Below are 23,962 nucleotides of genomic sequence, written 5' to 3' on the forward strand. Positions count from 1 at the left end.
CAAAGGCTGCGCTGTAGTCTATAAAGCAGCAGTAGAGTGGAAGATGATTTGTTTGTGCTGCTTGACTGAGAATGGCCAAGGTTGTGATGTTATCAATAGTGGAGGCCGAGGATCGAAACCCTGTTTGAAAGTAAGGTAGAATGTTGTTTTATGCTACCCATTTTTCTAAAAGCTTAAGAAGACACCGGGCATATGCCTTCGCCTCAAGATCTAATAGGGCAATAAGTCGATAGTTGGCTGGGAGCATGGTGTCTCCTTTCTTAAATATGGGGCATAAGATCGAACCTAGCCATGAGTCTGGTAGCTGACAGGTCGTGAACACGTTGTTGTATAATGGGGCCAAGAGTTCGGCCCACTCTTCCAGAGCACATTTGAATACCCCTGCAGGAAGGCCGTTGGGCCCAGGAGCCCCGTAGTTTTTCATGGGCTTCAGGAACTTGGAAACTTCGGCTGCAGTGGTCAGCTCATGGATTTCTGTCAGGGTGGAATCGACACGGTCTCTTAATTCGATCACCACGGGATCCGCCGTGTCGCAACTGTATAGTTGAGTCACATGCTGGGCCCAATCTTCTTCACGAACTGCGTTCCCTCTGTTGGTATTCGAGGAGCTTGTTCATGTAGTTCCAGAACTGGGACAGATTTTTGCCCCTTAACAGGGCGAATATTTTTAGCCACTCATTCTGTTCTTTTAGTCTCTTGGCATCCCACGATGATTTTTTGTAGGCCTTGCGCAGTAAAGCCCTGCTGTTGGCAGAGTGCGCAGTTCCATTCAATTTGTGCAGGCGCACGGCCCTCCTTAGGGCTTTCCTTTGAGTGGCTAGGTCTGGGTCGAGGGTCCACTTCGGATGTAGCCCGTGGAATTTATGTTGAACCTCGGGACCCGTTAAGAGGGCTGGTAATTTGATGATAGCGTGATCCCACCGATGATGTAGGTCAGTGGTAGCGTTATGCATGAGATTTGGAGATTCTTCTGTGAGCCAAGAACCCACCTTGGCAGAACCCGATATGTCCCATTTGATTCTTCTGACTATGGTGTGGAGTTCAACCAGCGTTGAGTGTCCCACCACTGTTATTTCAGCGGCGGCTGGCGCTAGCATTTGTATTGCTACCGTTAAGGGGTTATGATCACTCTCGTGACGATGAGGAATTTCCATCCTAGTTAGTTTGTTTCCCAGAAACGGTGAAAGGAAGATGTAATCAATGGTTGAGATGTTCTTAAATGTTGGTAAAAATTGAGCCACAGGGTTCAGTTCCAGTCTAAATTGCTTTGCTGAGCGTAGATTGTGATTGTTTAAAAATTTAATCATGGCTTCTTGCTCTTAAGTTCTGGTGGCAGGACGAGCGTTGGTTGCCAGATCCTTGATGTTAAAATCCCCTAATAGCAGTACTTCTGCAGATGCGAATTCCAATAACAGATCTTCCAGATGTTTAATCAATAGGTCTGTAGCAGTTTCTTTTGTGGTTTTCGTTATATTGTGGTAACAGTTGATTAGGAGCATGGAGAAGGCACTGCCTAAAGATGAGAGGCCGGTGATTAATACAGTCTGCCCTGTCATTGAGTTACGAAGGATGGGGTAGCTGCTATCTTTTACCTGTGCTTGATGAAAATAGAAAGACCCCCGGAGGGTCTTCCATGGGATTTGGCCTGAGTAGCTGGTTGGAAAAGTTCATAATAGCCGAAGAGAGGTGTTGGGGCTAGAGACCAAGTCTCCTGTAGACAGATGATATCACTTTTGTTCAGATATTCCACAGCTGATTTAGAGGCCATCGTTGACTTTAGCCCAGCCACATTCCAGGACATAATAGTCAGATTAGGATCTGACCAGTTAGCTTCCCCGTTAGGAGGAGCGCTGCTGGGAACGTGTAGTTGCAGGCTCAGGATGCCCGTAGTGGTTATCGGTGACGTGGGGGACAGGGCGGCTCAGCTTGCAGCTCACCAGGCGATGGTTGTTATCGCATGAGATGTTTATGAAATTATCCACTTTCGTCGCTTCTGGGAGCCAGGCGTGAGTTGCACCCCGGGACCCCTTCAGAACGCTAGTATGCTGCCTCGCAGGGGCCGCCGGAAGAAGAACGTGGGGATATTTTTGTTGTGTGGGCACCCAACATTTCTATACCCCCGTTTTCAAATATGCATGCTTCACCAAGAATTGCGTCCCTGGTAGATTCCTGGGACCACGTTGTTACGGTGGCCTCTGAGCCCCTTTGCCTGGTATTGAGGAAAACATGACCGATGTAAGGTCCGAAGAATTGACCCCAGACAGCGCTGGAACGTTTTTAAATAGCCGAATAAGGTTGTTTCGATTGAGGATGTCGTATGGGCCCTTATGGACGTAGTGAGGGAAGAAAACAAGTTCAGCGTCTTTTCCCGGACTTTGATGGTTCTGACTCCTAACTGATTCGCTTGAAGAAGCGAGCACATTCAGTTGTTGGGGTCGTGCTTCAGATGAGTAATTGTTCCCCTCCTGTTGGCTTTTCGCTCCCGGGGCATGTATAAGTTGGGGCTGAAAAAGCCTCTGCTTTTGTATAGAAGAGTCCCCGCAGGCTTTAGTTGGAGCCTCTGGCGGATGGCACATAGAACAGCCCGTCGCTACACCCTCTGTTGCAGTTTGAAGGTCTCCTTTCGATACTTTTGCCAATTCCTGGCATTTGATTTGGCTGTTCCAAGCGTCTGGCCTTGCTACTAAGGGCTGTGCAGTATTGTTCTGGCTCCCAAGGCCTAGGTCATAGGTGGCTTTTCCTTTGGATTTATTTGGCAATGAACCATACATTGCCGTTGTGGAGTATAATTCGGTGACTCCCAAGGCCGGGGGTGTTCCCACGGGCACACCCTGTGTCATTAGCCCTGGTTTCTCTGTAGTAGCCTTATTGCACACCTGAATCATGCTTGTCCCGGTAGGTTGCGTTTTAGGTTTTGAGGCCAGACTGAAGATTGGAAAATAAGGAAGGTCCATGGATTTGATGGCTGGCATGCTAGGAACCACTGGCCCCTCAAACCCCACTCTCCTTTTCGCTAGGCGTTGCTTTTTGGATTGTGTTTTTAATTTCTTTCTCTCCCTCCTTGACAATGGAGGTTTCATTGGGAGAGTAGAGGACGTGTAGTTCGTGTTTTTATGGGCTGTGTTAGTGGGGATGGACTGCGGAGTCACTGATTTTGTCGGTGTAAGGCTGCTCAGGTCGATGCGTTCTGGACCCGCTTGGAGGTTTCCTGGACTGGACCCTGGTGACAAACGAGCCGAGCAATTAGGATCTGGTTTGGAAGACGAGGAGGTAATTTTTTTCCCTGATGGAGTGCTGGCCAATGTAGCAGTGTGTAAAGGCTCCTCAGAGGAGAATAACATTTAAGGTTCTAGTGTCAGTTTCACTGTCTCGTTTCCATTGATGTTACTCTTCACACTATCCAGGAGTTCTCCCAGGATTTCTGGGAGAGAGGAGAGTTTGTCAATTAATGGAGAGCAGGAACAGAAGTTCAAGTTATCCAGCGGCCCTGCAGACCTTTCAAGAGCGCTTAGTCTGGAGCCCAGGTCAGACAGTGCTGAAGTCAAAGTTTGTATTAGGTCAATCTGCAGTTCCATTTTCTGAGATTGCCATAGCATGGCTGCGGCGATTGCGTCTTGCTTTGCATGAACGGATGTCAAAGAGACCAAGATGGGATTTATAGATCCCAGAGAAGTGAACACAGGTAACTCATGATCATCTTGCACAATACTAGAATACTAGAAAGCCAACAGGAGGAATACTTCTCTGGAAGCCCGAATCGAAGAATCCCTTGCCCACACACCGGGCCTCAGCTCGCATTCCAACTCTTCTAGTATTGTGCAAGATGATCATGAGTTACCTGTGTTCACTTCTCTGGGATCTATAAAGCCCATCTTGGTCTCTTTGACATCCGTTCATGCAAAGCAAGACGCAATCGCCGCAGCCATGCTATGGCAATCTCAGAAAATGGAACTGCAGATTGACCTAATACAAACTCTGAAAGTGACAAATGACGAGATAGGGAAGTTAAAATAAATTAATAAAACCACTTTCCTTGTGCTCAGAGATGCAGCGAGCGCAAAGTAAGTGGATTTCTTTCTTTTAACTTCCCTATCCCGTTTGTTACTTTCACTGACTCACCGCGCTTACCTGCACGGGGCGCCACTGATACAGTCATTCAAATGTGACATTGCCCTTGCAAGGCATAAAAAGAAAAATACCATAATACATAAGTAATCGGAGAACATGCAGTAGTCATTGTGAGAGATAGGAAACAGTCTTAGGTTTACAATATAGATCCACCTAAATCAAGATTATATTTATTGCATCAGTGAATATTCACCATTTGGAAAGCACATTTCCCTAAGAGAACACAACAAGAGACAGTATATCTTGCGTATTAGGTACATCTGCTGTCTGAAAAATATGCAAGGTACAACTAATATCTTCAGGGGAGGGATTGGGCAAAACAAAGGAGAGAAGGGGGAAGGGTAGAGGGAAAATCCAGTCCAGAGGTGAGGCGTTGTCCAAGGTTCAGAATGTGCTAAGGATAAGTGAAAATGTTTGCTTATGTCCAGACTATTGAACTGGTCTAGAGCGTTCCAGACAGCAGTGGGAAACTGGAGGTGCTTCGGTTGGTTGGATTGTGACCCATATGCCCCTCGCAGGAAAGACACCCAAGCTCACATGTATGAAATAAAAGATTATTAAAGGATTTCCTCTCAGCCAGGATGACCTTTACTGCAATAGTGAGGAGGTGATCGTTTGAACTACCTTAAGCTCAACCCAGGGTAGCTATGGCTTTCGAGCAGCAAGGCTTGAACTAAAGGGACTTAGTGTAAAGCATTTATCAGTACCAAACAAAATAAGAAAGCGGCACAACACATTAGAAAAATGATTCCAGTTTATAAAAAGAGTGTATTTTTATGATTTTCTAGAGTGCAAGATGAGCAAAATCAACTGGAGGTTTCCGGAGTTATGACTTTTCGAAGATTTTATCACTTTTAATTTCAACCACAAACGAGCAATGGTCAACAAAAGTTTGTAAACTTTTCGAAAGTTTATGAAAGTTAGTTTGACTACTCCAGCTCGGCTTAGGTGACCAAATCTGACAGGATAAAGTTCTAGTAGGGCCAATGGGGTAGATTTGGATAGTTACCTGGCCATGACATCATTATCAGTCTAGTTCCAGCCTTTACAGCACAACCTCCACAGACATCACCTTGAGACCCTTACGGGTGAGTAGCGCGCTATGTAAACCCCTGATTGATTGACTTTAATGAAGTGGGCCTGAAGCTGGGGATACAGGATGAAAAGATGCCCCGGTTGCAGTGCGGTCGACTGGGGTGCCTTTGTGGTTGTTCCTTGATCCACAGGTGATGTGGAGCGGCTTTGTGCACAGAGGTCAGGGTCCCACAAAGTCCTCTTTCTGAGGTTAGAATGACTGCAGCAGCTTCGATTCTGATCTCCAGATACAGCGGTTGAAGACAAATACTTTAGTGTGGGCCAGTGTCCTTCTTGAGCGACCAATTCAGACTCGAACGGCCCTCCTCGGTCCAGCTGACTCTGATGCAACTTTTGCCTATTGAGGATCGATCTCTTGGGGATGCCCAGCGGCAGGTAGATGTCTCCAGTGACTAGCAGCGTTGTGGTTTGGGGTACTTCAGTTCTTTTTCCCCTGGATCTGGTACCAGGAATTCAAAAGTGATCGTTTAAGCCAATTTTCCGTGCTGTGGCTGGGGATTAAACTTTTCCCTGAGCTAGGACTCACAGTCCAAACTTGGCTCGCCCAAAGTAAAGCAGGTGCAGTCCAGCCTCTTTTTGCGTAGTTCCAAGGGCAGCTGGGCAATCCTTCTTTTGTCCTCTTTCTAAATCCAGTGTCATCGAACAGTCCAGGGTGCCCTATTTATCCCATTAAAATGCCCCAAGGGGACCACGTGGTTACTAGCCAATGGGCCACCAGGTCCACGCCCTCTTGGTAATGACTTTCCAGTGATGCGTGGCATCTAACAATTCCAGAGTACACCATTCTGGCCACTCTCAATATGTTAGCACCCTTCCTTGGATGTTAGGAGCTCAGTATCCCACCCTAGATGTGTGGCTACCTGGGGGCAAAAAGCCCTAGGAAAAACTGTTTGGGAACAGGTTTCCCCTCTCTGGCCTGGTCTCCAGTTAGGCTATAGGAACAAAGGGTACACCCTCTGCCGTGTTATCAACATTTGCTCATCAAAGGCAGCTTCCCCTTGAAGCTCCCCTTTTGAGTTAACACCCAGAGTGGCTTCCTGCAAAGGGGAGGTAGCACCTCACCCTCCGGCAGGTTTTGTTTGATCCTAAGCCTGGGAGTTGTTTACACCAGTCCCCATGCGGGAAGAAAACTGTCTGTGGGTTGCAGCCTGTATGAGGCCACTGGAGCACAGATTGGCAACTTCCTAAAAGTTGTATTACCTTAATAGTAACATTACATTCGACCTGGGCACCAGGTAGGGTTTAATGGCATGATTAATCTGATACTTTACAGTTCTCAGTTAGGCAGTGCTATTCAGAAGTTAGCCAGGCTGGGGTGCCAGCTAGTAACCGTGTATTAGCCAATGAGGCTACTAACATTTCCACAGCAAAAGGACAATTTGGAGGTTTTGCTGCTCAGACATGTCCTACTTAATAATATACAGCTCCCTGCCATAGGGTTCTCTAGGCTTTCCTTAGGGTAGACTTACATATATTGTTATGGGTAGTGGTGGCTTTGCCATTGGTTTGAATGCAAAGTTGAACTAGCGGGTAACACTGCCCATCCAGTATGCAGTGGCAGGCTGGGAGCCATTTTGTACTTTGGTACACCCAGGGCGGTGCAATCAGTGCTGCAGCCCTGGGTGGACATAATGCCTTACCTGCCTTGGGTACCATATACTAGTGACTTATAATCAAGTTAGTACTTGGGAATAACCAATTAGACATACTCTTTGGCAAGGGTTAGAACACTGGCACTGAGGTCTGATTGGCAGACCTCCGTGCACCAAGAGTTGGAAAACAAGCAGCATCAGTCCAAAAATGTGGGAGTGAACATGCAAAGAGGCATTTCCATACATACGGCAACTGTATTTACTATTAATTCTCAAGCTGGACTTTGAAAAGCCCTCTGATAGACAGTGGGTGCAGTTCATAAAAACCTGCCATCAAAATTACACACTGGATTTAAACAGAAGTGTCTCCTCCCAGGAAGAGTAGGGAGCCCATTAGACATTTGTTGGGGTTCTGCTGGTGCATGAAGATGCGTTCTTTTACATTCTTGTATGGCTGTTTTTACTTACGGCGGACTGATCAAGAAATACTGAATTCATTTGTTTGGTACCTAATAATGAGTTTTACACTGTCCTGTAGCAGCATGTGCAGCTTTTTTTCATTTTTTAACCTAAAGAGACAAGGTGCCATTAAAGACTGGCAAAGTGTTATTTTGTTGTACTGGCATATTCATTATGTGAGTTTGGTCACTGCAGCGCTAGAGGTCTGACTTTAGCGATGAGTATAGTAGAAGATCTGTGAAGTGTCTTCAAATGGGTTTCTTTTATCTTGTTCCCAACTTATTTTAACATTTCTGCTTCTTCAATCACTACCATTGCTGTGGTAGATTCTGTTGAGGTAGATAGTGGATCAGCACCCGCTCGTCCACTGATTCCCTGAAGTCCCATGTGGCGGAGGTATCACTGCTGTGACCCATGCTTAAGGCTTTCTGTTTAATCCATGCACACCTAATGTGTTCGGTTCATAGGTGTGCAGTCTTCCACAGATTAGTTCCTATGTTATACCAGCCTGGGTGACTGGGAGGTTGGGCATCTGAAAATAGGTGTCTAGATGGGTCACGGTCACTTCCATTAAAAAGCTTCTTACTTGCCCACCACCGTTACGAAATAAAGTGAAACTGATTGGGTGGAGGAAGTACAGAGCACAACTCTTACAATGCCCGTAGAGAATAGACCAGTTATTAGTAGGGTTGATGGGAAAACATGGTTGTGCGGCCACTGTATTTTCCATATAAATTTGAATATGCAGCATAATCATTTAAAGCATGATTTTTAGATAAAAAAAATCATTAGCTCAAGAAGTTCAAATGATATTAAATTGATCTACACACCTCACGCAATACCGTACCAGACACTTAACGAACATTTACTGGTCACTTTCAGATGTCGAGTACTGTAAGTTGTTTTCCTTGCCACTGAATTTAGTAAACTTTGCCAAACAATTTGATCCTCCATTGCTGCGTGTTTCCAGTGACTTTAGTTTGACTCCCATGGTTGGGTATCTGGCTGAGCCACCCAGACTTTCCTACTTCCCTAGTCCATAAATAAGTCTAGATAGAGTTGGTAGCTCCATGAGCTATCAATAGTGCCAAATGGCCCTCCCCGCCCCCTTGGTGTTTTTGCATTAAACACATACTATTTCTTGAATACACGTTTAACGCTCTTTACCTAATATGCCTAATGTATGCTGATTAAAAAAGTTATAAAGGCAACCTAAAGAGTTATTTTTCCTTTCATTTTTGTTTGCGTACAGCTGACAAGCAGCTTGATTGACAAGTGACAGTTTGTTGGGATGTGGGTGCTTTGTTCTTCAGGCTTGAAATTGCTGCAGCTGCTTTTCCATCCTTTTGGCTGCTTGAAGACAAGTGATATATGCTCACGCCAATGGCCTTGTCTTGATCAACATTGCTCTGAGTAAAAAAAAAAAAAAGTGGTATACTTAGTCAACGCTGGCCATGTCACAGCACAGGTGTTTTTACATTTTTTTTTTTTTTTTTTACTTACAGCCATGTTTCTCAGGAGCTGGCAACTGCAACATCATCTAGAATATCCCCCTCAAAATCCTCACCACTAGAGGACCGTACAGGTAGTCGTGACAGGCAATCCGCCTGAATGTTTTTCCAGCCATGAACAAACTCAATTTCACACTGATAATCCTGTAAGCGAGAGGCTAATCTTGCCAACCTAGGAGACCCTTTTCCAGCACCTCCCGGAGCCAGCACATTTAAGAGGGGTTTATGATCTGTGCGAAGAACAAATTTGTAACCCCACAAATAGGTCCAAAAATAACTTGTGCCCCAAGCAGCAGCAAGAGCCTCACGCTCTATTACTGAGTAATTCGATTCCGAAACAGATAAAGGCCTAGAAGCAAACGCTATGGTTTTCTCCACCCCTCCGTGTTTCTGCAGGAGGACTGCACCAAGACCTACAATTCTAGCATCCACCATCAAAATAGAGGACCGAGCAGTATCAAAAGGAGTAAGGACATTGGCAGATTTAAGTTCCCTTTTGATCATATTAAAACACGACTCGTGCTCAACAGTCCAATTGAACTTAACACCCTTCTTCAACAAGTATCTCAAAGGAGCAGTCTTTGAAGAGAAATCTCTCACAAATTTCGAGTAGAACTCGATCAGACCCATGAATGATCGAAGTTGATCTTTATCAACTGGGAAAGGAGCCAGCTCATAAGCTTCCAACAAATTCCTCTTGGGCTTAATTCCTTCCTCAGACAGACAAAAACCCAAGTACTCTATCTCCTTCAAAAGGAATGCACACTTCTCCCTCCTTAATGTTAATCCAGCCTCATCCACCCTTCGTAACACATTCTGCAAGGTTTCATTGTGTTCTTCTAAGGAATCTCCATAGATCAGGATATCGTCCTGAAAGTAAAGTACTTTATTTAATCCTTTAAAAACCTCAGACACAAGTCTCTGGAACACACTAGCGGCAGAGACAAGCCCGAAGGGCAACCTCGTGAATTGGAATGTGTCTTCACTAGTGATGAATGCAGTAAGATGTTTGGAACTGTCATCTAAGCATATTTGATGGTAAGCATGCTTTAGATCTAGTTTACTAAAAAACTTTGCCTCTTTGAGTGTCGAAACTAACTCGTTAATGTTCGGTAGAGGGAATACACCCGCAACCACACATTTATTTAGTGAGCGCAGGTCCACACAGAACCTTATCTTATTGTCAGGCTTCTGGGAAATTACTACAGGCGAAATCCAGGGAGACGCCTCAATTGGTTCGATAATACCACCTTGAAGCATTTCCTCTAAAGTGGATTTAACTTCTCCACGTAAAGCAAAAGGGACTCTCCTCACCTTATGCTGAACAGGACAACTACCTTCCTTGAGAATTATGCGATGTGAATAACCTATAAGTTCCCCCAATTGATCTCTGAAGACATTTTTAAATTCATCCAGAATCTCGTCAATAGAAGATTTATCAACTATTGACACAGGATCATCAGACCTAGGATCCACCACAATGTGTAAATCGTATTGATGGTGACGGCCTAATATAGCTGGTCCTTCAGTTGAAATGTAGACTTTTCCAGGTGCTGATCTATTTCTGAATTCGATTTTTGATTCAAAGTAGCCTAATATATCGATTTTCTCGCCTTGATACCCAGACGGAAAGATGTCACTCTCTTTCAAGACTCTTTCACCCCACACACTTTTCATCAGGGATAAGGGTATAATGGTCCACTTTGAACCTGTGTCTACCATGAGGGTTATAACTTCTCCATCAACTTTAAATTCAGCTTTAAAAGGATTTCCCTTTTGATCCTTGCAGGAACAAACAGTGTCAGACAAAACTAGTATTTTGTTCAATTCTCGTTTCACATCACCATACTCATTAACAACGGTCACCCTTGAACTGTTTTTGTTTTTGCACATCTTTGCAAAGTGTCCCGTCTTCCCACAACGTAGACATTCTTTGTTATTAGCATAACAAAACCTGGCATCTGAAGAATGTGAAAAACTCCCACACCTCGAGCACATTTTTTGACTATTCTTATTGCTAGATGTTTGTTGCATATTTTTTTTCTGAAGAACATATCCTCTTTTTCTAACAATAGCAATTGCCTTAGCTTCATCATCACTATTATCACTGTTTACACTCTTATTGGAAACTTCTGCAACTTTAGTTTCTGCAACTTTAGTTTCTAAACCACTCTTCTGCAACTCTCTCATACATTTCTCACTCTCCTCAACTACTTTAGCTAACTCTATTGCGACTTTCAACGTTGGATTCTTTGCTGCCCATAATCGTTCCTGGACCTTTCTGTTATTGGCTTGAACTATCAGTTGATCTCGAATTAGTTCATCCGCCATTTGACCAAAATTGCATTTCACCGATAGTTCACGTAGTCGCGCGACAAACTCATCAATGCTTTCCTCAGCCAACTGTTTGTTTTTGTAGAATTTATATCTCTGTAGGACAAGGTTTTCCTCTTTACCAAATCTGGCTTCGAGTCTCATCACTGCTTCTTTAAATTCATCTAAATCCGCCTGCGACCCTGATGGTAATACTTGTGGTAAGTATTTGAATAGACGCTGTCCTTCCTTGCCTAAAGTCGTCATTAAGAGAGCCTTCTTGCGTTTGGGTGAGAAGTCTTCTCCATCTAAGGCTTGGATATAGTTGTTAAACATTATTATCCAGTCCTCCCACATTATAGGCGGATTCTCTGGCTCACACAGGAATTGTGGCGGTAGTGCAACATTAATGGCTTGAGCCATGAGACTAGATCAAATATATAATGTAATAACAACACTGTTCCAGGGAGTAGTTGTCACACGATGAATTGTAGTACAGATTAATCTTGAGAAATAATATAAAACAGTCCGCTTATATTTTGTTTCGTGTGATATAAGCGCTTACCCCAATATAGAATGCTGAGAGTCCATTATATGATGGCGCTTCTATGTCCGCTGAAAAGATCGCTCTGCGAGATGCGTCGTTCCGTTGTGAAGATCTCGGTGAGTCGCGTTGCTAAGCAACTACCGATATACAGAAAATATCTTTCAAGATGGCCGACCACGTCGTGAGTAGCGTCAATTAAGTCTCTGACGACAGATGCGTCTCTGACGACAGTCGCGCAAGAGGTAGGACGCGTTTCAGCAGTGTGTGACTCACCAGACTACATCTGACTCGCGCACGTCGTCAAGGAAGAGACGTTGGGAGAGGTGACGTCATTCACCCCGACGAAGGAGGCAGAAACAGGAAAATCTTCCGGATATTCTCTAACGCCACACTCGACTCCACAATACTGTACTGAAATTCTTTCCAGCGTCGCACACCACGCAGGTTCGAGAGGAATCGGCACTACCTTTCTGTAATTCTTTTCTAGCTGCAAAATTCCACACGGAAGCTGTGGCCAGACGTCTCACCAGACCAAGTCGCCAAATGTTGTAAATGATGTAATGTTCTCACGCCTGGATGTTGAAGGTAATAGCTTTATTTGCAGCACAGAACAGGTAAGCCCTCCTCTCATCTGGCCAGAGCTCCAACTGCCAACAGGGCGAAGGAGAACTCCAGAACCAAGAACATTGATAGAAATCTAGAGTGCCAGCTCAGAAGAAGAGCTAAGCCCTGTACAACACTCATCCTGTTGTGATTTTTTTTTTTTTTAAATGTACAAAGCCAATAGATCTTGTATATGTGGAACATTGGCTTTGCCAATGCTTGTTGCTGATAGCCTCCGCTTCAGTGAATATACAATCCTAGACAATCGGAGGCTAAACAGTAACCCTGGAACATCCAAATATAGCAAATCATTTTTCCAGTGGCTTATAAGCTGTGACCTTCAATTTGCGACTAATGTAATTCCTTACTAATAAATGTGGTTAGCATAGATAAAGGCCACCTAGGGCTGTTCAGGACTTATTGTGCATAGCTGAGCAAGTATTAACTCTGCGGGCCAAATAGAAAATTAATTCCTCCTCTGGGCCCTCTTCACACTGGTACATGGTCTGGTGAGCACGGTCATACCAGCAATGGAGATAAGTTGTGTCTGAATCTTCGTTACTGAGGGGTGTGGTTTATTACAGCTGCCCTAAGCACCAAGATGTTCTTACTCCTGGAGCACCACTAAAGAAATTCCTTTGGGAGTTTGTACTTAGCTGCCCCAAGTCTTACTAGTTCTGGCTTCTGCAAAGGTTTCTACATTTCTCCTCGCTGGCGCCTCCTATTTTCTTTACCATTTTCTTTCAAATCGGGGTGTCCCTTAATACCATGACCAGTCCAGGGAGGTACCTTTTAGTCGGGTATTCCTGTTCCCAAATGCAACAGTCTTATTGACACCAAGGGGTATTTTCTGGTGTTTGAGAGCTAACCCCAGCTCCCTCCTATCCCTGCACATACTAGTAGGTGAAAAAAGGTTCGTGAATACACAATAAGGCAACTAATCAACACCATCAGCTAGCTTAGAGCAATGGTTCAGTCTGCCATGCAGGACATATGGACTCATCGACGCCTAACTTGAGATATTTCCCCTTAACCCTGTTGCAGGGCCAAATATTGGGGGGCAGCCTACATTTGATTGATCAAATTATTCAAAATATTTAAATCACACTTATTGTAATTTTTTGGGCCCAAGAGACTGGGCTTGAACCCAAGAGCAGTAAGTATTCGTTCTTAAAGTAAGCACATAAATGTGTAGCTGACTAACATAAATAAATGCAATATATGCACAATTAGCTCTCTAGAAAGTGCCTAATAAAAAGATCAGTTGGCAACCACTTCTCTAAATTAAACGTTATACTTATGTAATCATCACTATATCCCCTTTGTCACAGAGTCCTATTATTTTGAGTCCTGGATTTCATTTACCAAACCAGTGCATCCCATAAATTCAAGACATGGTTCAGTTCAGATAACTCAATTAGATTAACATATTTGAAAAACATTTATAAACATAAGCCCAGTACTGAAATGTGTGTGTGTGTGTGTGTGTGTATATATATATATATATATAGTGACCCGAACAGATGGACTTGCCACCAAAGAACAAAACTATATTTCCACTACAATATTTCAGCTCGGCCTCAAGATGGTTTGCCTTTTTGAAAATCCAGCAGTGTCAGCTGTACAGCCACTAAGCAAACAATCTTGTACTACCTGAGGAAGGCAGAAGCTTAAACGCTGTACTGAAAAATATATTTTTGTTCTTTGGCGAGTCCAACTGTGTGAGTCACTTCTTTCTTGGACATTTAATTTCGTTAAGACTCAGTTCATCCATTGGGATCCGGATGTTTGCCCTGGCTGCTGTTTTCTTGATAAATATATATAATATTCCAGGCGTGAGACACACATGGGATATAGAAGTTTTTAGGTTAGTACAGAGGAGGGCAGTCACTAGGGTATCACTCATTAAGTGTGTGTGACATCTGGATGACTGCAGAACGTGACATGTATCGGCACACTCACCTATCATCCAGCGAGGAGAGCTTGAGGAGTCTGGGCAGGTCACGTAGGGTGACAAAGCGTCCCGATTTTTCATCAGCTGTCCTGGCAGTTTAGGGTCAGGTCCTGGTTTTTAGTGAGGGTTGACTGTAAACAGTGGAGGCACGTTTTTATGAGTTACAAAGCCGTACTAGTTAGGAGCGCCTGTTCGAAAGCTATTTAAAAAACACGCTTGATACTGGGCTTTAAAAATTGGCTTTTAATTTATTCCCTTAGTGCTTCGTCTGTGTTTCAATATTGATGAGCGGGGTTCTTTCTGTGTCCCTCGGATGATGTTGAATTCGTCCTTCTATTTTTTCTAAAAGTCACGGTTTTTGGCTTTCAACATCTGGTCAACCTAGGCAGGTGCCCTGTGCATGTCATGCTGTCTAGGCTGGACATGGGTGTTAACAGCAGGTTATAGGGCGCTGCATAAATCTACCAACCCACTTACCGCTTCTTCCGGATAGTGCCGCTAATGGCCAATCAGGGCGCGCGTTACTCTTATTCTGTGTTGCTCTTCGAAGGAGCTAGTTAAGGTGTCTGCAGCCGCCCTTCCTGCTAACTAAATAATCTTGCAGGGAAGGGGGAGGAGCCATCTAGGAAAAAGTGTGTGTGCTGATTGATAGTAAAAATGCTCCAATAGCCATAGAGCGCCTTTGGAAGTGGGCGATGTCCACGCTCTTTGATTGGCTTGTGTCAGACCCTGGGAAGTGAGGACTAGGCTGTGCGGATTTGCGATACTATGTAAACGTAGTCCTGAAAGTGATATAGTAAACGGACTAAAGAGGAAAACGCAATGTGGAAGTTTGTAGTGTAGAATGCCACCCTGAAGTCCTCCTGGGGCTATTTCGCTGGGTGATGGCTTCCTGTTATGCGGTGTATTTCCTAAGCACACTGCTACACAGATCGAAAATTGCGATGCTGAGATTAAAATATGAAGTGCATCCGTGCAGGAGTGTAGACTTCATCTACGCAAAGGACACCCTTAGATCTTCATATTTATTATCTATTCGCAGTCTGTTTTTTGTTCTCACACTTGGCAGTGAGCAGATGAGATGATTTTGTTGGCGACAAACGACCTTTCCCTGCGCCCCTCCTGAGCTGCCCCTTGAATTCACGGAAGGCGCATCCTTTCCAAGATGGTGGCGTCGGTTGCTGGGTGCGGACTTCTTGTCCTTCCTCTGTCTTCACAGAGGAACTCCCGGAGTAGGCTGCCTCCTATTCGGGTGACAGTCTCAGAACGCGGATAGCTGAGAAGTACCCGGGCAGCACGTACAGCCCAGCCATGTCCGAGCCAAGGGAAGCCGATGCCAAGCAGCTGTCCACCTCTGAGCGGCCAGTGAAAGGTAACGGGCAACTCGCGTAATGTATCGACGCAAGTGTAATAGCAATAGTTTTGGAGAGCTGCTTTTGGGGTCGTTTTTTTTTGTTCTTGTGTAAATTAGAATTATTTTTCTCTTCCTCTCCTCCCCCTCCGATTAGTTCTCCTCTGGTCGTGCAACACTGATCTGCGAGTGTCTGTTCCCTGACAAGCCACAGGGACACGGCTCCAGACAGAAATAGTCCAGAAGAGGATGTAGGTAGCATACAGCACCCATTGCCTGCATTGCTTTTTCGTAGCTTGTACTCATGTGGCTCCGCGGGATGGCGTTCTAAACTTTCCCACAGGCTACTGTTGTACACAAGACACACACGGTGCTACAAGATATTGTAACTTGGCAGACGACCTCACCCAAAGCAAACTCCTCCCTCTCCCTTAGTTTACAAATTATGCAAAAATAACTTGGGGGCCGTCCTTTCTGTTGAACCCTACACAAAACCAAAGCTGTGCTCTATTGGATGAATATCTGACAAGGAAGATTATTTACACTTCTGGAAACTAGAATTTCAACATGTCCTGTAATATCAGTCTTATTAATAGTGGAAGGTAGTGCTGCGTTTCGTCACGTAATTCCACCTAAAAACACCGTAAGGAAGGTTAACGTTTGTTCTGGCGCAACATTAAGTTAATAGACGCTACGTTTTGTTTCGCGTTGCGCCTTGCAGAACTTTAGAACATATATCCCTGGGTTTGTTGGCAGCCTCGTGGTTTTCGAAGATGGTCAGTTTCTTTTGTAGTACTTAAGGGAAATATACTCCTAGCAGCTCTTGTAAATTCATTGAGGTCAGCAAAATTATTGCGGTTCTACCGAATGCATGCTCTACTCCTCTCGCACAAATCGGGCCTGCATGGCTGATTGTATTTTAACAATTGTATGTATATGCGTGTATTTATATTTTTGGTGTAATTTACTCATATTAAATTCCATGCTTGCATAATGAAATTTGGCAAACAGCTAGCGTTTACAGTGATGTACAGATATCCACTGGAATGAAATATTTAAAATGACGCTTAATAGTATATTGCCAAAGAATAAACACAATTGTATTTCGAAGTGAATTTAAGTGTACCTTTTTGACTTAGTCCTAGAATAACGTTTAATGTATTAAAGAGTTTACTACTGGTATGATATTTCCGTGGATGTTATCTCTTGGAGAGGTTTAAAACAAGTTTGAGGAATTTCCATGCACGTGTACGCAGCCACTCTAGTTAGGATTATCTCCGTTTAACAACATTAAATGTTGGGCGTGGGCATAATTATTCTGCTTTAGGCTTCACCAACGATGTAAGACGCTGCAGCAGCATCACAGGCAGAACTGGCGTAGATGGTTTAGTTAATGCAAAATTACATCAATTTGGTAAATCCAAAGTTTCTGCATTTTTGTGAATAAAACGGATCTAGGTAACATTTTGTGATGGAGATACCGGCAGGCTTCATGCTCCCATTTAATTTATGGGGACTTTTGCTCTTACTTGTTTTGTGTGTTGACTTTTAAAGGAAATTGCAATTGCATTTATATAGAGCTTCCGTCCCCTAACAAGCCGTTAAAGCACTTTTTCCGTTGAGTAGCGCGCTACTCCAGAAGTCAAAGACGGTTAGTGGTGAATTAGTATAGGGAGATATGGGATTAATTTGAGCGGGGGACATGTGAGTTTATTTGGATTGAAAAATGATAGTGGAGGGATAGAAGAGGTAAGGGTGTAGAAATAGTTTTTTGGGAACTCATAGCAGTAGGAGGGAGTTTGGGGTGAGAAAAGGGGAGGTGGAGGGGAGAGAGTCGAGGGTAGGGTTTAGAAAAGCTTGTGCTGGAGATCTAAATAGTAAAAGAGGTATGAGATGATGCAAGGAGGGGTAGAGGAGGGAAGAGTCTAGAAAGGGTTATTTTGGTGATCTTAGTAGTAAAATGGGGTTGGAATGAGTCAGAGAGTGGAGTTAGAGGACACATTGAGAGAGGTATAGGGTAGTGCATTGGAGAGAGTAATAGAATGAGGTTTGAGATGAGTGAGAGAGGAGGTAGATGATATATTGAGACAGGTATAGGTTAGTGCATTAGAGAAGCTGAATTAGAAGTAAAGTCCATAAATATAAAGATACATAGGTACGTGGAAGGTATATATGTATAAGCAAGAAACATGTAGATTTAGGTAGTATTTAATAAACTCCGACTTTCAAGTGTTGCTGTACTTTGTTTGTTTATATTTTTTGTGATTTTTTTTCTTTCTAATTCAATAGTAAAGCAATTGTAGATAAATAGTTATAGTAAAGACTAACTTATTTTTGCAGTCACCTATATACATGTTAAATATAGAATAATATAAGTACGGGGGTAATGAGTTCCATAGTTTGGCTGCTTGAACAGACAGGGATGTACCACCTATATCTTTTTTTTTTGTATGGTGGAATTTTGAGGGGAGATGCCAATCTAGAGCGGAGGTTCCTTTTATGAATGTATTTGATTTTATTCCTGATGAAGAGTGGTCCCTTTCTATCTATTACTTTGTGGGTGATACAAAGCAGCTTGAATGTTGATCTTCTGGCAACCAGTAACCAATGTATGGCCTCCAGCATGGGAGATGTGAACTTGTGGCTCTATATGCAAGAGTGGTGTGGCAGCAGAGTTCTGAATCTGTTGTTGTCTTTTCATAGTTGTTAAAGTGATTCTCCAACATCCGAAGCGTGGCTAATTCTAGTTCTACCACTTTTTAAAAGTATATGCTGTATATTAGCTCTACCATTAAAAAGACTTATGACAGAGAGCCCAAATTAGGCTGGCATGGTAATAAGCCTATTTGGTGTTTTCCAGTAGGCCCTTGTTATCTGCCTTTTAGACACCCTGCTAGCCTCTTTGGGGACAAACCACAGATCTCAAGCCCAATATACGCTAATGTGGATCTCGCATTCCTTATCCGCGTCGCTGAGGCGCAAATTCTGCCACGGTGCGGCGGAATTTGACGCGTGCGCAGAACAGACGGCCCCCAGCCGTCCGACGCTTACGCCCACCGTTGCGACGCATCGAAGAGGTTAAACACAGGAGATCACCTGCTCCTGGTAAACTCAAAAGATCAGACAACCCCTGCTGGTAAACATTCAATTCCGGTGTTGCCCACAACCATCTTGTTACATTGCTATTTATATTTCATTTATATATCCCCTTCCCCTTAAAGTCTTGTGTTCTTATGACTGTGGCATTTGCCTTCCAGTTTGCATTGATTCTATATAGAATTAGAAGCCTGTCATTCTGCAACTGGACCTGGCTCTTGGCAGTACTGTCTCTTCGTGATCATATTTTATTTGTAAGTCACAAAACTCATTTAGGAATGTCTTCCATGAAAAGATTGATCAGGAATGTGTTTTGGTGGCCAGGGTTGGACAGGTTTGTGGACATAGTTGTGAGAGAGTGCTCTGAATGTGTGAGTAGTGAAAAGATGGACGAGTGATAGAGGAGGTAGAGTCATCAGAATGGGTTTCTCCGGTCGTTTTGGCACGCAAGGCTGATAAATCTTTGAGATTATGTATTGATTTTAGGGCCCTTAATGCTAACATATTAGTAGATTGCCACCCATTACCTAATATTAACGAAGTGGTTAGCATAGTAGGCGGTGCCACATTTTCTCCACCCTTGATCTTCGATCTGCATACCATCAGATTGAGCTTGCCAAAGAATCACACCACATGACAGCATGTATTACACCTCAGGGTTTATACTAATTCAAAAGGATGCCTTTTGGATTGGCATCTCCAGCTTCTGTTCTCCAGAGATCCATGTGTCATCTATTAGAGATATGCAATTGTACGTGAAGTGTTTCCAAGATGACATTCTTATATTTTCTTCGGATAAGGAGACACACACGGAACATCTGAGGAATGTTTGTACGGTTCTGAAAGAGCATGGACTGACTCTTAAAAAAATAAATAAGTGCAAATTGTTTCAAGATTCTGTGGAGTATCTGGGACATACCTTGTCCTAAGATGGTGTTGTACCTAAAAAGGCTCTTGTTGACCCCATCTTAAAAGCTCCAGCACCTGACTGCAAAGACAAGCTTCTATCCTTTTCGGGATTATGCGAATATTACAGCAAATTCATTATGAACTTCGCTTCCAAGATTGAACCTCTAAGAGAACTGATAGAGGAAGAATACTAAATTTATTTGAGGAGAAAGACAACAGAGGTGTTTTGACAACATCAAGAAAGAAATGCTTGCTGCTCCCACCTTAAAACCTTTTTGTATGAACAAGACCTGTATTCTCACAGTTGATGCAAGCCTTTATGGTTTAGGTTGTGTTTTCTCCCAACATCCTGGTAAAGAAGAGTGGAATGTGGCATTTGCATCCCGCACGCTTAACCCCTTGCGTGCTCGTGACGGGACCATTCCGTCACGAGCCATGGTGGGGGCTGTGCTGGTAACGGAATGGTTTCGTCACGGCCCGGCCGCCGCGCCTGCGCGTCGCTGATTTCGTGCCTGCGCGGATCGTTCTATTGAGCGGGTGGGGCCGTGATGGAACCATTCCGTCACAAGCACAGCGCCACCGCGGCTCGTGACGGAATGGTTCCATCACGAGCCTGGCGGCGCCGCGCGGCCCCCCTTCCCCCTAGCGCCACGGCGGAATTACCGCCGCGGCCAAGGGGTTAATACCACAGAAAGACGTTATGCTGTCATTAAAAGAGAGTTGCTAGCATGTGTGTGGGGGGTTGAGCACTTCTGTAATTACATATGGGGTGCACGTTTTGACTTGAGAACAGACCACAAACCTTTGGTTTAAATTTTGTCTCCTGGAGGGGGACAAAATGCCACTGACTGCATAGCTAGGCTAATGTCCCGGTTACAAGAATATAGTTTTTCAGTGGAATATGTGCCAGGGAAAATTAATGTGACTGCAGATTGTCTCTCTAGACTTCCCTGTAAAGTTAGTCAAGAGTGTGAGGTTGAAGAAATTGTTGCCATGGTTGGTGAAATCCTTATAGGAAGTTTCAGTTCAATATCAGAAGAGATGTGGAAAAAGGCTTTGGATGATGATGTGATATTGTCTAATGTTATCAATTATACCAGGGTAGGATGGCCTGCTAGGACCGAGATTTCAGCTGAATTATCTCCTTATTGGAATGTTTCTGATGAGCTTGTCGTGAAAGTAATTTAATTTTCCGTCAAAGTAAATGCATTCCTCCTGTGTCTCTTCGTGATCTTATTTTATTTCTAAGTCATGAAACTCATTTAGGAATGTCTTCAATGAAGAGATTGATCAGGAATGTGTTTTGGTGGCCAGGGTTGGACAGGTTTGTGGACAGAGTTGTGAGAGTGTTCTGAATGTGTGAGTAGCGAAAAGATGCTTATGTAATCCTGCTCCTCTTATTCCTATATGTTGGCCAGAATTTCCTTGGCAAAAGGTAGGTTTTGATATTGCTGGTCCGTTCAATTTTTTTACCCCAGGATTGTAGGTTTGCCTTAGTTATGGTTGATTACCACTCCAAATGGCTGGAGGTGAAGTTAGTACCACATGCTAATTCTGAAACAATTATTTTATTTTTCAAGGAAGTGTTTGCTCGTGACTGTTATCCTGAGGTTCTCATTACTGACAATGGTGTGCAGATGAAATCATGTGAAATGACTGATTTTCTTAAGTTTCTCAATATTCGTCATATGACTACTGCTTTGTATGAACCGCAAGGGAATGGTCAAGTGGAGAGATACATTAGAGTTCTTAAACAAGATATTTTGTGGGCGCGTAATTTTGGATCTCTGTGGAAGGATAAATTGAGAAAAAAATTATGGATGTACGGCATAACTCCTCAATATACTACTGAGGTTTCTCCTTTCTGTTTACTTAAGGGAAGGGAGCCTGTTTCTAAGTTGTGCCCTTGGTGGTTTAAAAAAGCTGTGAAGAACCAAAGATCGGTAATCGATAAAGAAATAGTAGCATAAAGGATAGATGAGAAACAACAAAAAAGTACATTTTGCTATGATCTTCGCATGAACGTGAAAGAACCTAATTTTGTAGTGGGTCAGGATACGTAAACCTGGTATTTTACTTAAAGGTGAAGCAAAGTTTGGCCAGTCAAAATTGTAAGAGTTAATCGCAACAGCATTGTTACACAAGATGGTAAAGTGTGGAATGCCAAACGTGTAGCTAAATGTGTTAATGTGTAATATTCTTTTACATTTGTAATGTTGTATTTTGTTTCATTTTCCAAAGGGAAGAGATGTTACATTGCTATTTATATTTCTATTATATTTCCCCTTCCCCTTTAAGTCTCTCGTGTACTTATGACTGTGGCATTTGCCTTCCAGTTTGCTTTGATTCTATATAGAATTAAAACCGTCATTCTGCAACTGGACCTGGCTCTGACAGTACTGTGCCTTAAGGATTAAACCTTTTACTATTCTTCAATTGCTTCCTGCATCCTTATTTTGAAACTTTACACATTCCAAACCATTTCCAAAATAAAAGTGGTTATAACCTAACTATATCAGTTATGTTTTTCAGCCCCAGATCTATCCTCAGGGGAAGCAACGATGTGCTAATAGGCATACCAATCAGTCGCCATATAAAACAATTTTCTGCAGTGCCTAGGAACAAGACGTCTTTGTGTCCCCAAAGTTCTGCACCATATGTCGCTGACTCAAGTGCCTGGTGGTTATAGACCTGCAATACCAGCAAAATAGGGCGATATTGGGAGGCCTTAAATGGTTTCAACAGTCCCCCAGTGAGTTGCTCTAATCTAAGCTTGGACCTTGCAATGTGCGTCTGCCAAAGGAAATACTCGTTCAAGATGATGCCCAGATATTTAAAGGATTGACTAGCTCCAGAGGAGTCCCTCTTAACAGGGGGTTTGCTCAAGTAGAGCAACAGGGATTTAAATAAAAAGGTTTTCTCATACCTGTGTATTTCAAATTCAAAACTTAAAATAAAACTTTTTTTTCAGAATTTAATTCTGTGTTTAATTACACCAGCTGTAATTAAAATGCATAGCAAGCCTGATTGATTGTTACAAAACATCCTTTCCAGGTTTTGTTACAAAACCTGGAAAGGATGTTTTGTATGTTTAAGTTAAAAAAACAACCTGTAAAAAACGATTTGGCGGAATACTAATTTTAATTGAATCATGGAGTGCAGGATAGACAAATACATTGAGCAGTTTAACACTAAAGCAAATTAAAATTCACTGTGTCCATAAATTTAAATTCGATTTATACATATGAACAAGAAAATAGATAGAGGCATATGAGCTTACCCATAATTATTAGTAAAACTAAAATAGTAGATTAGGCCAGTGCTTGTGTTTCTTAATGTCACCTCCTCATATCGACTTGTTAGGAAAGTATTAAGTGCGTCTAATATGACATTTGTTAAGTGCTTATTTGGTCTGCCGTTAGCCAAAAGCTCTCGATTTTGCTAAAATGATATGTATGATTAACTTATAAGGGCTTTCTGCCAGCCCTCTTTATCCATTGCAGGTGTGTGGATTTTAATCAAATATCTACTTGTCCTTGGGACAGGTTGCTGCTTAAATCGACTTGTCCTGTAAAAAAAAAATCCACTTGTTCCTTTGGTGCCACGTAGTGCAGTGACAAATTATGGCAGCAATCTCATTATATAAACGCTCTGATATTAGACTTTCTGTTTATGCCATAGCACATGATAGGGTTTGAATTCTAGCAATTTCCTTATTTTATCACCTATCCACAGATCTACATACTGGGGCTGGGGATGGCGTTAAGCAGTAGTTTCAGGGTTGGAATACCCTTTTGAGTCTGTGCACACTTACTAAATTGCATGTTTTAGGGATTTTCGAAAGCTCTTGTCTAATCTTTTCTTATACTGAGAAAGGGTGGAAATTTACTCTTGAAAGTCGCAGAAGCAAAACTTCCAGGGTTTGGAAAAAAGTGGTTGGAGGGAAAGTGAACTTGTAAACGCTCAATGGATTTTGGCATCAGCAAATCTATACCTGTATATTTGCTCGTGTTAAAAAGCAATTCATGAATATTTTCTAGGAGTACTATTAACTGGCCTACTTCTGTAAATTCTTGTGAATTTATGAAAGCCATAAATCTGCACTATAATGCAAGGACATACACCATTGGTGCAATATTGTGACTTTATTTAAGAATTGGGCCTCTAATTAGGGCTGGTGTTAACCAAGACCTTTCTGTTTTTATGAAAATTCTATCTCTCTCACTCTCTATCTATCCATCGACTGGCTTCCGCTCTTTCACAAGGAGCATATCGGCACACAAAGTAATTTTGTTCAGTGTCTGGGACTACTGTGGCAATGTGTACTTTTGGAGACCAAAAGATATTATTGCTTTTTGCTAATGTTTTTTATAATAGTGAGGGCCTGGCAGCTCCCACAATGTT

The 23,962-nt window shown here is 43.0% G+C and overlaps 1 protein-coding gene across 7 annotated transcripts in view; it reads left to right on the top strand.

The window, feature by feature from the left end:
- PPP3CA (protein phosphatase 3 catalytic subunit alpha) overlaps positions 1–23,962 on the top strand; it is a 665,570-nt gene that overhangs the window by 9,360 nt on the left and 632,248 nt on the right. For 3 of the 7 annotated variants that reach the window (XM_078676075.1, XM_078676078.1, XM_078676077.1), the window contains exon 1: positions 15,417–15,574. The exons of 3 other annotated variants lie outside the window; for them this stretch is intronic. In XM_078676075.1, the coding sequence (XP_078532201.1) occupies positions 15,514–15,574 (61 nt within the window). In that variant the 5' untranslated portion in view covers positions 15,417–15,513. Of the gene's footprint in view, positions 1–15,000; positions 15,575–23,962 lie in introns of those variants that run through there. One more of the 7 variants, XM_078676080.1, reaches the window with a different exon arrangement.

The sequence above is a fragment of the Lissotriton helveticus genome, chromosome 2_1 (assembly GCF_964261635.1).
Source record: "Lissotriton helveticus chromosome 2_1, aLisHel1.1, whole genome shotgun sequence".
Lineage (NCBI taxonomy): Eukaryota > Metazoa > Chordata > Amphibia > Caudata > Salamandridae > Lissotriton > Lissotriton helveticus.